This window comes from Ornithorhynchus anatinus, chromosome X2 (assembly GCF_004115215.2).
Source record: "Ornithorhynchus anatinus isolate Pmale09 chromosome X2, mOrnAna1.pri.v4, whole genome shotgun sequence".
Classification (NCBI taxonomy): domain Eukaryota; kingdom Metazoa; phylum Chordata; class Mammalia; order Monotremata; family Ornithorhynchidae; genus Ornithorhynchus; species Ornithorhynchus anatinus.
In genome coordinates, this window is record NC_041750.1 from 22,630,683 (window position 1) to 22,645,311 (window position 14,629).

General features: G+C 42.7%; 1 protein-coding gene across 2 annotated transcripts in view; it reads left to right on the forward strand.

Moving 5' to 3' along the window:
* Window positions 1-14,629, forward strand: part of HIVEP1 (HIVEP zinc finger 1) — a 145,242-nt gene that overhangs the window by 11,198 nt on the left and 119,415 nt on the right. For both annotated transcript variants that reach the window (XM_007670576.3, XM_029052785.1), the window contains exon 2: window positions 252-397. In XM_007670576.3, coding sequence (XP_007668766.2) covers window positions 358-397 — 40 coding nt within the window. In that variant the 5' untranslated portion in view covers window positions 252-357. The remainder of the gene's footprint in view (window positions 1-251; window positions 398-14,629) is intronic.

A 14,629-nucleotide genomic window follows, 5' to 3' on the forward strand; every position in this document is an offset into this window, starting at 1 on the left:
ATCCCACCAACTCTGAATATTGAGGTTGCTGCCGCTGCCTCCATGTATGAGGTGGCTGCTTTGCTTTCGGTCTGCTGGTTGTGATCGCGTGGGTACCGATTGTCAAGCAACCACCTTCCTCCCTTCAAGATGTGGGCACCAACAATCCTGTGGTGGCTATCTTTCAGAGATTTCTCCTAAGATTTGAATGAGCCCTTCCAAATTAATATGACCCCTAAATAAGTACCGTATACTTGTTTTCTCTTTCTCAGCACGTGGATTAACTGAGACACTTTATGGGTTTTCTGGAGCTACCTCTTCTTGGCGTGATTTAGTCTCCGTTTCTAAGAGAAGAAAGAGGCCCCTGACCAGAGGAAGATGCCTCGGACTAAACAGATTCACCCCAGGAACCTGAGAGGTAAGATTTGCTACCTTATTTTCCTCCGAAAGGAATACGGAGTGAAAGTTATGGAAATGATAGCATTCTTTTTGGTGAATTTCGGCTTGGTGGTGAAGTAGGCCAAAGCACGAAGATAAATTTGAGCGGTTGGCAAATTTGTGTCCTCTTTCCCCCCGTCCTCTTCCCTTTCCCGCTGGCTAACTTCTGCTTTGTGACCTTAGACAAGTCACTTAACTTTTCTGCTCCTCAGTTACCTCATCTGTAAAATGTGAATTAAGAATGTGAGCGCCATGTAAGACAAGGACTGTGTTCAAACTCACTAACTTACATCTACTCCAGCGCTTTGAATGATGTTCGGCCCGTAGTAAGTGCTTAACAAGTACCGTGATAATTATTATTAAAGGCCATGGAGTGGGTAGCGGCCACAGACGGTGCCGTGATGAGCTTGGGTGAGGAGATGAAGGCCTGGCCGATGGCTCCTTCAGGTAGGACCAGATTAGTTGCTTCCCATCTCTGGGAACAGGCGAGGCAGCCGTGACACTGTAGAACTTGGCCACCCAGAAGAGTAGCAGCGGTGAGCTGGGTGGTGGTACTGGTGGTTGAGTCTGGGGAGAGTCTGATCTAAGCCTGAAGGGAGGAAGAGCAGGTGGAGTTGGCCCAGAAGAGACAAGTGTGTCTCCAGGGGACTGTGGAGGGGAGAAGAGTCCCGTCAGCCCTACTGTCTAAGGGATGAGTTTTGTTAACCGCAAGTGGTGGAGTTACTGCCCGTCTTTCTAATGCTAGGTTTTGGCGTTAAAGGCCTAGATTGGATGTCTGGACGAAGCCAGTGGGTCCGTGGAGGACAGGTGTCTCTTGTTTCAGTTGCTTTTCTTCAGAAAGAATTTATTTGCTGGGATATTTGCTTCTCCATTGCTTGTCTGTAACGTGGAGTAACTGGCGGAGGCAAGAACAGCCGATCCTGGTTTGGGAGTGTTGTAGATGACAATTATCGGATCTGTTATTTGCAGAACTCGGAAGCAGGGAATTTGACCCTGTTTTCCATCAGGAAGTAGTGCGTCAGCCTTACTAAACTATTCAATAAAGTACGAAAGGTGTTGAAGTGCAGTGAGTTGCCTAACAACTGTATAAATATAGGTTTAATAATAGAAAAGCTGAATCAGTCTTAAAAATATGAGTGGATTTGTATTTTTAGAACTTATGTCTTCACTGGAAATAGGCTTTGCCTTTTGTGTTTCTTGTCTTTAGTAATGAGCTGAAAGCTTAAAACAAGGGAAAAATACCTAGTGATAAACTTGGGGCAAGGGATTTGAAATTTTAACCCACAGTTATCAAGTTTTCTTACAGTTGCAGCTTTATTGCAGTGGCTGAAAAAAAAATCAAACCATCAGACTAAATTTTCATGGTTCTGTTTAAACCTTTTGAAAACCTACCACTTCAATATAAGGTGCCTTTTAAGACAAGGATGAAAAGTTGTGTTCCATATAACTCTAGATTATCTTGCAATTGAACGTTTTGTCATTAGGGTCATTTCTGAAAGGTTCTTTTAGTGTTTTGGTAGAAACGTGCATTTAGAATATATACCTTATTTTAAGATGAATTTACAATATCTACCTGAGAAAGCTAGGTTCTGAAACTGGCCCAGCGGTTCAGAGGGGATGCAATTCAAAGTTTTAAAAAAATTCTTCACACAGTTCTTCCACAGTGGGTGCTTTCATTCCATACTTTGGTTAAACCTCTGTTAGGGATTTAGAACACATTTTTCTAACAACACGGGTCCAATTGGGTGGAACGTAATGCTGGAAAAAAACATTGTATGTGGCACTGGATAAGGTGGGCTGTTCTAGAGTATGATTTCTCCTCATCAAGAATGTAACCTTGACATTGTGGGGGCACTGATTGGTCCCTGCTTTGGAGAGAACATTTTCAATTGACTGTTTTCCTGCAAAAAGATTAAACAGGCTTGGAAAACTGCTACCATTTCATAAAGACTTAGCCTTCTCCTGTCAGTAGGAAATAAAATTCCTTATCTTTAGGCGGTATATCATCTCAAGTAGTTCGGAACAACTCTTTCCTAACCCCTTAAATTTGAGGTTCATGTGCTCCAGATGCTGCCATTTTTATTTCACCCCATGCGGGTGAAACATGCTCATGGATGCCTGGTAAAATTGAAATGGAGGTGTGGCAGAATTCCAGGATGAATCTGAAGCTTCCTGTGGTCCAACGGCATGTCACTGCCCACTGAATCGATCAATGGTTATTGGATATGGAGCTCTTACTGTGTACAGGACACTGAACTAAGTGCTCGGGAGAGTACAGTGCAATAAAGTTGGTAGATGGGTGCCCTGCCCACAACAAGCTTACGATCTAGAGGGATCAGAAGTGCTGTATTAAAGGACTCATAATTAAATTGCCACACTGAGCCCTAGCCTCAGAGAGGCCCAAGGTTAATGAACAGCACGAAGAAGCAGTAATAGGATCGGACCGAGGAACTGTGACTTAATATCTGTTAAAGGGGTAAAGGATGAATAATCAACTATATCAAAATCTCAAAATAAGTGGATCATTGAAAGAGGAATTTCAGTTTTCTCCAGTTTTGAAGATGAAGATGAGAAATAACTAAAATCGTGAAGGTGATGGATAAGCATAATGTCCCATAGGTCATTCGATTTAGGCGGTGGTTTTTCCGGAGTACCTGGTCCCGACAATCAGTGGCACGTGATTCAGGAGATGTGTAAGTCATACTAAGGAATCTTGTGCTGCAGTTGTGCTCTCTTTCTTTCACGTTCATGGTGCAGAGTTTTACTTGTGTATCATAACTTCTCTATCATAGCTTTCCTCCAGCCGCGATAACTGTAGTTGCAACCATGGTTTGGGCCATCTTCCTGGGACGGCAGAAGCAACAGGAAGCCAAAAGATAACAGAACAAAAAACATAATTAAGCTGCTATGTGATTTATTGGCCTCACTTGGAATATTTTGTGCAGTTCTAGATTGTAAGCTTTTGTGAGCAGGGAATGTATCTGTTTATTGTTGGACTCTCCCAGGCGTTTAATATCATGCTTTGCCTACAGTAAGCGCTCAGTAAATACGATCGAATGAATGAATGGTTGCTACTTTTTAGGAGTGAAGTAATAAAACCAGGGAAGAGCAACCCCCCCAAAATCAGATGGATGGAGCAGTTTCCATATGAGGAAAGCCTCAAAATTTGAGGGTTCTTATGTCTGGAACGATGAAATCTCAAAGGGGACATGTTTAAAGACTATGTGGAGGGTGTAGACAAGGAGAACATGGGAAACATCAGAGTCACCAAATCCCACACCGGCTTGGTGATGAAAGGTTTAAAACAAACAAAACAGAAGACCTTTTTCACTCTACAGCTGGTGAAAAAGTGACTTCCAAAAGTTTTGCAAGCAGATGTTAATTTTTCAAGAAGGCATCGGTCACATTTGGGGATGAGAACTGTGTTATTGGAGGGGATGGAGATGGGGGAAAAGTTGGGGATGTCAGCCTTAGGAAGGGTTAATTGCATATGCAGGTAATTCCATGAAAGTTAAGAGAAGGCTTGGAACACTACATGATTCATCCATGACCATGAAGCGACAGTCATATCTCCCCCAAAACTCCTTTATTGCCACAGATGGAATGAGAATACTGAACTGAGTAGAACATTGGTCTGGTCCAGAATGCATTCCTTAGAAGTATTATGAATTCATTAGTTGAGACCTAGGATTTTGGAGTCTTGCTGGATGTGGGTTTCCACCATCTTTCCTCATTCTCTGAAACCTAATCTACCCGTGACTCCTCTCTCTTTCAACTGCCACATTGTTCGTCACTAAAACGCTGCTGATATTTCTTCCACAGCACATACTGAGTCAGTCCTTTCCTCTCCAACAAAAATGACAACTCTCTTGGTCTAGGTGCTCATCATATCCCGACTAGACTACTGTTTCGGCCTCCTCACTGCTGTCCCAGCCTCCCTTCCTCCTCTCTAGCACATATTTCATTCTACTGCCCGGATCATTCCCGAAAAATGTGTGTTTTGCCTACATCTCGCCCCTTCTCAAAGCCCTTCAGTGGTTACTCATCTGTTCCCACATGGCTCTGAATGCACTCCATCATTGTATTATTTAAAGGTTTACTGTGTGCCAAACATTGTGCTAAATCTGGGGTAGATCAGATCCGACACAGTCTTTGTCCCATGTGGGGCTCACAGTCTAAATGAGAAGGAGAGAGATTTAATTCCCATTATATAGTTGGGAATGCTGTGGCCCAGAGAAATCAAGTGTCTTCCTAAGGTCACAGTGTGTAGTGTCTAAGTGTGTGGAGCTGAGATTAAAACCTAGGTCTCTCGACTCCCAGGTCCGTGCTGTTTTCACTAGGCCACACTGCTTTTGAACTCTCTATCGGTTCTCATTTCCCAATAAAAACTCCTCCTCTAGGCTGTAAGCTCCTTTTGGGCAGGGAACATGTCTATCAACTCTGTTATATTATACTCTCCCAAGTGCTTAGTACAGTGATTTGCACACTGTAAGTGCTCAATAAATACCATTAAATGATTGGTACCCCCTTGCTTACACACTTCGTTCTTTCCAAGCTGACTTTACTGAACCTCTTTCCTGACTCTCCTACTTGTGACATCTTGCTCCTACCCTTCCTCCTGCTTGGAACCATCTCCCCATTTTTGTGTACCAGAGCACAGCACACGTGCACGCTTGCGCTAGCTCTCTCTCTCTCCCCCTCCCTCCCTTCTTCTCCCTCTCCCTCCTGAAATCCCACCTCCAGGATGCTTTCCCTGATTTAAGTCTTCTTTTCAGCAGGTAATATTCTCCCATCTAGCACCTCAGCGATTTTGAACTACCCTTAGCAGCTGAGGAGTCATCTATCCTGAGCACTTTTGAACGTATTGATTTACCTACTCTGATTTAAGCAGATACTTATCCACATATCCATCTTTACTTTTACTCCTATCTTTACTCCTATCTCTCTTTACAACTATCTATAAAGTATTTATCTGTAGTGAATAGTTATTATATATAATTATTTATAACTAAATTATCCTCCAGGTGAGAGTTTGTTTATTGCTTTAGTAGTCTCTCAAGCGCATAGTAGAATGCTTTGCACCCAAAAGGTACTCAATAAATACCCTTGATCATTCCCTCCGTGGCGGTAGCCCCATTGCGATGAGTCCTGCTTTTACCCTGGGCTGGGGAAGCCAGCCGGCTTGGTTGCCATTCTCCTTTTGGAATGTCTGCCCGTCGGTCTGGTTCTATATTTTACAGACAGGTTCTTTCTGCATACTTTTTGTTTGCTTGGGGTGACCTCTTTTCACAGTCTGCCAGAAGCCTACCTTTTTAATGATATTTTACTAGGACAATCCTCTTGGGCAGACGATATAACCCTCTTGAGCTGATTGATTATTGATAGCAATTAATCATTGGTATTTATTGAGTGTACTCTGTCGATAGGCTCTGGCCATCCGTCCACTGGGACCAAAGCACAGTGTTACCAGAAGTCTTCGAGATAAGGTGTGAGGGGCTTATATAAATTAAGGCTTTCCTGCAGCAGTTAGCTCAATCTGGCTGTAGTGTGACAGCAAAAATCCCCTGAGCCAAAACTCCCTGTTAAAGGTTCAGTTTTAGAAGTTTCTTACTTCCACTTTGAGCTAAACTCTTTACAGTTGCCAGTGAAATGGTTTCAAGGCCCGTGAAAAATAGCAAAAGGCCTTCTGTGTGAAGTGTTTTATAGAATAACTTCTTAAATAGTACCTTGGAAGAACATATAGTTAACACCTGTGGTTATTTCCTTTTATTCTACTTGCCTAACAGTTGGCCTCCTTTAAGAGGGCCATCATTTATCGCACTGGGCAGGATATTGTTTAAAATTTTTTAAAAACATCAGTTATGATTTTGACTTTTGTGTAAAATTAGTCCAGTATTAAAGTGTTTCCAATGCCTGCCTTGTTTTCAACCAGACTATAAACTTGTTGTCGGCTGCGAATTTGTGTGTTATTTTGTTCTTTCCCAAGTACTTAGTACAGTGCTTTGCACATAGTAAGCACTCAATGAGTGCCAGTGATTGATTGATAAGGTGGCTCACCTGAGCAATTTTTGGTTCTGAGTCTTTTCAAAAAGTTTGTTTCAATGTTAATCCTTTTAAAAACCAGAACTACAAGAGGAATTCATTGGTGTAGTAATTAGTCTAACTCTAAACCTGTGAGAAGAGAGGGAATAATGTAAGCCGTACTAAAACTTAACTGTCTTTCTCCAGTTCTCACTGACATGCTTTCATTTATCTATTCAGTAATTCTTACTGAGTGTCTTCTGTGAGCAGAGGCCTGTTCTAGATACTTGGGAGAGATTCTAGTAAAAGATGGGGTCCCAGCTTGAAAACCCTACAATCGAATAGGAGAGACAACCAGGCATAAATATACGTAAAGTGGTCGCAGGAGGAAAACATCAAATTAAATCTACTGCTCACGACTGAAAAGAAATGAAGGAAAGATGGAGTATGAAAGCAATGTGCATGTAAGAGAAAGATGGTTGTTGGGATGGCATGCATGGCGTAGTGGTTAGAGTACAGGCCTAGAAGTCAGAAGGTCATGGGTTCTAATCTTGGCTCTGCCCCTTGTCTGCTGTGTGACCTTGGGCCAGTCACTTCACTTCCTCTGTGCCTCAGTTACCTCATCTGTAAAGTGGGGATAGAGAATGTGAACCCCACGTGGGACAGGGACCGTGTCCAAATCGATTTGCTCCTATTCGCCCCAGCCCTTAGTACAGCGCCTGGCACATAATAAGCATCTAACCAATGCCATCATCATTATTTTTAGATGGGAATGGTGTTGGAAAAGAGGACAACTGTGGTCTGATCGATTTGAAGGGGAAGGTCCTGGGAACCTCATTTGGGGCAAGGACTGTGTCAGACCTAATTTAACTCGTTTCAACCCCAGCATTTAGAACAGTGCTGGACACACAGTAAGTGCTTAACAGATACCACAATGATGATGATAATGGTAAAGGGACATACAGACAGAGAAAGAGTATGAGTAATTGGATGGAGATGGGGGCGATGAGGACGAGCTACAGTTAAGGTTAGTTTTACAAACTGCTTTCATTTTGTTCATACTATTCTAGTCTTTCATGGAAAACCGTTGCAAAGTACTCGCCTGTCTACACTTTCATTTTCTAAATCACTTTGTCATAAAACTAATTCTAGAAAATCAACATCCTCAGTTGTACAGGTTCAGCTGCTTCTCAACACATTTCTGTGGCTGTTTTCATACCTGCAAAATAGTAACTGGCCCTGCTTTGTGAGCTTTAGTAAGAGTCAATACTTTAAAATGAGGAGAAAGTCACACTGAGAGTAACAAGTGTTACCAAGTAACAAGTTAAATTTACTTCTGTTATTCCCCCAAAGTGGGTAGTCGCTATGGACTGATGTGGATCCACTCTTGGAGAACTGTTTTTACAGGTGAGTAACCATTGGCCTTGTTTTATCATGTTTGATTTCATTAGGCTTCACGTTTCCCAATACCCTGAAGTTATTTATCATAACATCCCTTCTTTTCTTTAAAAGCAGTACTCCCCAGAGCACAGTGATAGGAATTGTGATAACCGGTTGCCTTAAACCTTTACTTTGGTTGTTACAGCTTCAAAGAAGAGAGAACTACCTCTTTAATTTTTAATACTATGCTTCAGCTAAATCTCTTCCCATCATTTAGTGTGTTCCAGTCTAAGCAGTTGACAATTTTTTTTAACATCTGTAGCCTGTGAGGCTTCAAGTTAGAAATGCTGAATACACTGAGGGAGAGAGCCAGTGAACTTGCCTTTGACAAGTATTTTCTGGTATCTCACGCGTTGATTGGTTGCCTTTGGTCATTTCAGCTTGCGAGGGAAAAATATAGAGGGAATGGCTGGGGAAAATGTAGGACTGGCTCTGCCCCAGAGCTTTATTAGCCCAAATGTCTGCCTGGAACTCAATAAAGGTGGGCCAGTTTGAGATGGGGTTGATAGTATTTGTAATTGCTGCAATACTGGTTTAAAACAAAGATGAATGGTTTCTAGTACAATTTTATAAGAATAATAGGTGGATACTAAATTGTCAGACTAGAAATTCTGCATGGGGTTCAGGGGAGTTGATTTTATTCCTCATTTCTTTTGATTTCTGAAGTGGATGGAATCACTGGAGTTCAGTTGTGGTACTCCAGTGGTGGATTCTGGTGACCCTGGGGGTAGTTACTACACAACACTGGCTGGGTCGGCACAACTCTGCTCCCGCTTTGAAATGGACATCAACCACAATCTTTCTGGGGATTAAAACTTTGAAAAGGAATTGAAAATAATTAATCTGTTTTGAAGATCAATGTTGGGGGTGGGGGTGAGGTAAAGACCAGCTGCTGTGCCTGTTAAGTATATGAGATCCAAGTGTTTTAGCACATTTCAAAGAATTGCTCTAATAGTAAATCCAAAAATACAACTTGGCTTTTAAATTTCCTGGGCCCACACTTGCCATGGTAAAGTGTGTGAGCACAAAGGAGGGTATTTAAAAATTGCAAAACATCTGTAGATGTTTGGAGAGTGATTTTGTTTTATGTTTCTGTAGCCTATAGACAGCATAAATGGGGGAAGGAGGGGGTCACAAGCTACCTATATTGGTGTCTTTTGTTTGTAAGGATGATGCTACTGATGGTAAATTCATGTGTGTGATTGTGGCTAAGACTAGTGTGAGGTGGACATACTGTGATGCACTGTTTGCAGTGAAGGATCAAGGACCTATGGTAAACCAGGTTTGAGTTGGATGAGATAGACAATGCTAAGGACACCTTTTCTAATCCTCCCCCCCCCCCCCCAACAATTCTCCCTACACCTGTTTGGATTTAGGAGAAAGTAATAATAGAATGGTGGGCTGGGGTGACTATAAGATCATCGGGCCCCAAATAAGGCTTCTCAGACCGTCAGGATGATATCGAGAGCCACTGCTTTCTCATCGGTGATCAAGCACCCACTCTCCTGAGCCGCCTACTTGCATAGGACTTTCGTTTAGGGTTGCAGGAGTGAGAGATGACTTAAAGTTCCCAAGGGAAAAACAGCAACATTTCATAGTAGCTGCTACTGTTATTGGTATCAACTTCTTTGTAACTAGAATTGTGTGGAAAAAAATCTCTGTAGGCAATTTCATAGTGGCATATTTTTAGTAGTAGTATAGCAGTAGTAATGTGCTGTATTAAGGGCTTGGGAAAGTACAACCCAGAGAAGTGATGTGTTCTCATTATGGGCAGGAAAAGTGTCTGCTAATTCTGTTGTATTGTGCTCTTTCAAGTGCTCAGTACAGTGCTCTGTGCAAAGTTAGTGCTCAATAAATACCATTGATTGCAGCAGAATGAAGTGTTGATTAAAGGTAGGGAGACCAGCAGGGAGGTTGATAGAGTAATCTAGGCCCCATCTAAGTCCGTCTCATTTCGATATGATGAGAGCTTGTATTAGTAAGCATCCTGCCTTTTTTCCCCGGTTGATTATTTCTCAGTTTTCCTTCATGGGTAGCGGCTTGATGAATTTTCAGTCATAATGACTTTACATTTAGTTAGTACAGACTGACTATTCTAATCCCGCAGATCAGGGATCATGTCCTTTACCTCAGTTATACTTTCCAAGGGTTTAGTAAAGTGTTCTGCACAGTAGGTGCTCAATAAATGCCTCGATTGATTGACAGGCCAAGGCTCTGGAAAGTGGTAAACAAATTCGGCTGTGGAATTGAGGGATTCACCAGGTCTATGATGGAATAGTTGGTAGTCAAAGTTGAAAGGGCTGGGTCTGACCCTTATCCCATTATTTTTGGAATGAAGTAGGACTTCGTGGTGTATCCGGTCTTTTTCGACACATTCTGTGCCATCACGCTTAAACTGTCCTCCGAATGAGCTTCCAGTCTATTGGGAAACACCTTTCAGCTCAGGAGAGCACGAGCATCTTCACATATCTGGATGCAGTGGTCAAGAAACTGCTTTGTGCATGTGTCTGCTCTGGAGGCACAAACACAGGAGGACTATGTGATTGTAAATTATTATGATTACAAATTATTGCAGATGTACTGTACACTGAGGACTCACAGTCGGTGTAAAGTACGTGGAAGCTTACCCACTCACTCCAGGGAAACCCTATGCGCGACTGAGGGTTTTTGTCAGCACAGAGCTTCCAGTCATCTCCCAGTTCTGCTACTTAAGCAGCCCACCGTCCAGGGACGCCCCGATAGATAAGGAGATAGCCATGCTGGCCGTCTTGATTCTGTTATCTTTCAGTAGACTGCAGAACAGAGTATGGCACCCACGAGGCCTTGGTCTCCAAGTCACTTTGAAAGTCTGTAAAGTTATTTGTGCTATCCAGCCTCCTCTATGGCTGTGAAACCTGGGTGTAGTACAGAGAAGAAACACCCAAGTTGTAGGGGCATTTTCACCAGCACCAAGTACAAAGCATTCTGTACATCGCTATGTCCAGGAACAGAATCAGTGCAGCAGTGTTCACAGCAGTGTAGCTCTGCTGGGTGGGGCACGAAGGGAAAGTGGCTGGCAGCACTGATCCTACTGCTAGCGGTTTGCTCTTCCCTACCATTTAGGGTCCCACTGGGGCAAGGAGTGCCATGAGCAAGCAGGAGGGCGGGCGTCCACCGCATTATGAAGTGACTATAAAGGATTTTTGCATGGAAAAACCATTTATGGCCAAAGTGACTGCAGCGCCGTGCTGATTCTGACCCAGGAGGACTTGCCTTGGTAGCTATCGTGCCCTTCACTGCCCACGTAGGGCATTTCCTGCTGGGCCTTTCCATCTCCCAGTATATTTTAAGTGATTCTTCGGTCAGAAACTTTCACCGGTATCGGCATCACCACAGCAGCCAAAACTGCAGCTGAACCTTCAGGCTCTTTTGTCCCAGGACTGAGCTCTTTCAGCTGGGTCAGGAAGACGCAGAGGGTGAAGCCCAGTCTCAAACAATGCCGAAGAGCAGTTGGATTGGCTGACCTCTTTGGTGGACAGATCAACCAAACGTCTAGCAGTCGTGAGAAGGATTACTCTTCTCCAAGAAGCGCTTCAAGGAGTGACAGCCTCCTAAACAGATTCAGGGCCTCTGGGGCAAACTCTTTGAAGCTGCAGGGGTGTTTCCTTGTTCAGACTGTAGTGGAAGGGGTATTGGTTATACATCCCCCTTCTCAGACAGAATTGCATTCGTGGATGGTGCCTTACCATCAGGAGCGGGTAGGGTATTTGAAAAGGAAGGACAGAGGTATGTGTGTGTGCGTGCTCATGTACGCGCTTGCTTGCCCAACCAGGTTTAGTAGCTTGTCATAGCAACGTAGAAACAGTAAATATATATCCTGTACCACAGCTCTATGTATGAGATTGTTTCATATGCGAAAGTCTCTGGCTTGGAGGGCACCTCACTTCTCTTCTCCTCCTCCCCCCCATTCCACCAGGCCTCTAGCAGATATTAAAACTGGCTAGCTGCCTCTCCGAGCACCTGGTGACAAGCATGTAATTTGCTACCGGAGGGTGATTTAGGCTCTTTCAAAGTGGGTTACATTTATAGTATTAAAATACCATTACATTTGTGAAAAAGGTTGATTAGCAGGCTTGTCTTTTTTTTGTTTTTTAAAGCAAAGAGAAAAGTCTGGGGTAATGAGGCCGAACTAAGATTAAAACTATAATTTAGGGCATCTGATACTATAGAAGCTGCTGTGTTAATGTATTTCAGTACCTGGGCTTAGATGAACGTACTTAACAGTAGTTGGCATATGTTTGACAGATTAAGGAAATTCAACATCTGGCCTAATTTCTATTACTTGACTTTTGGATATATGTTTAACTAAGAGCTACAGTGTTTACTTATGTTTAACATATGAGTGCCAGTGGTGTTCTAGATTACCTTATGCTGACAAAAAAGTTTTCAATGGAATTGTTCATATGCTGAGCAAAATCACTGATCTACATTCTTAATGGAGCTAGGGCATTTTGTTTTAAAAAGAAATGATTATGCATTTGAAGATTATATCCCAGTCCTACCTATAATACAAAACAGCACAATGCAAAATCTATCCAGAAGACCAGGATTAGAAAAGTTACTTTTTCATCCCTATATCTTTAACTTTTGAAAGCCCCTCTTCAAAATCTTCTGTTAAGCACGTTGCTCTGAATTGGTATTTCCCTTTCAGAAGATAAAGGGAATTTCCAAGTTTTCAAAGGCCTTGTTCTGCCAAAGATGTTTACTTGGCTTGCTCATTTGCAAATAGTTGGAGTAATGGGATGGAAGATTTTGTAGAGATTTGGTAAATTATTGATGTAAAAATTTTGTTACGGGAGTATAGATTGGGAATTTGGTTGCGGTGTAATTTAAATTTGGACACGAGACCTTATATGACAACCTGAATTAGTGAAAAGGATGATTAGTTTTGGAGGTTTATTGTTCCACAAGCACTCAGTCCCCTTGCCCCCTCCTATCTCACCTTGTTACTCTCCTTCTACAACCCAGCCCTTCACTCTCCACTCTCCACTCTTCAAGTGCTAACTTACTCACCGTACCTCGATCTCTATCTTGCCGAAGACCTCTCGCCCACATCCTGCTTATGGCCTGGAATGCCCTCCCTGTTCATAGCCTACAGACTATTGCTCTCCCCCATTTCAAAGCCTTATTGAAGGCACATCTCCTCCAAGAGACCTTCCCTAACTAAGATCTCTTTTACTTTCCTTCCACTCCCTTCTGTGTATCCCAGACTTGCTCCCTTTATTCATCTCTCCTTCTCAGCCTCACATCATTTATGTCTATCTGTAATTTCTACTAATGTCTGTCTCCCCCTCTAGACTGTAAGCTCGTTGTGAGCAGGGAAGTATCTATTATATTGTCCTATTATGCTCTCCCAAGTGCTTAGTACATTGCTCTGCACCAAGTTAGTGCTCAATAAATAGAATTGATAAATTGCAGAATGTTTGCATTTTGTGAAAAATGAAATACCTGTCCCTGTCACATTTGTGGATAGGTCACATGATCCTTATGGGTAGGGAACATGTCTACCAATTGCATTTTACTTTACCAATCACTCAGAACAGTGTTGTACATACAGTTAGCACTCAATAAGTACCACTGATTTATTGATTCAAGAGGATATGGAGTCTCTTACTTGGAGGACCTGAAGATTCCATTTATCTTCTGAGTACATTTTAAAAATTACTCTTATGCTCTTTCTAGATGAGCGTTTTGGAATGTAAACTGAGTAGGCAAACTCCTCTCCACCCCCACTCTGCCTTCATAAAATGAAAGGAGGAGGAAGAAGGAAGCGTCATTTATGTATCTGGTTAAATTCTTCAATTTTCTTCTCCCCAAATGCCTCTCCCAAACTGTTGTTTAGACCGGGACTCCTCCCGTCCCACTCTTTGACTCTTTCATGAGGAAGCCAAAAAAAAGAAACAGAAACACTGGGGCTGCTGGGTGACAGATGTGGCCTCCCTTCACTGGGAACAGGAGTGACCAAGGGGTGGCAAATTTGTATGACTGTCACTGGCTCACTTAAACGCGTACCACTGAACCTTCGACACCCGATGATGATAATGGGGTCAAATAAATTCGTTGTGCACAGGGGACGTGTCTATCCACTCATAGTGTACTCTCCCAAGAGCTTAGTACAGGGCTCTGCACACAGTAAACACTGAATAAATATGATTGAAAAATTGCCCTTTCAGAGGTGAATCATTTTATTGCATCCTCTTGGACATGCAAATCACCACAAGCTTGACAGGAGGGACTGGATGACCTTCTGAACTGCATCATCCTTTCTCCATGTTTTACTGTCTTTACAGGTTACTAAGGTCTTTGGATTTTTTTTTTAATGGGCCTTTTGAAGTGCGTACTCTTTGCCAAGCACTCTTCTAAATGTTGGGGTAGATACAAAATAATCAGGTTGGACACAGTTTCTGTCTCAGCTGGGGCGCACTCTCTATGTGGGAGGGAGAAAAAGTATTGAATCCCTATTTTAAATATGAGGAAACTGAGGCACAGGGAAGTTGTGACTTGCCCAAGACCATAGAGGATTAGACTCAGGTCCTCTGACTCCAGACCCTTGCTCTTTCCACTAGACCATGCTGCTTCTCTAAATCTGCATCAAGAGCAGTTATTGTGGTGTATTACCTTTCTTCAGAAGGAAATGACGTTGAAAAATTCAGATTTTTATAGTATTTAAGTCCTGCTACGTGCCAAGCACTAGCCTACACACTGGGGAGGA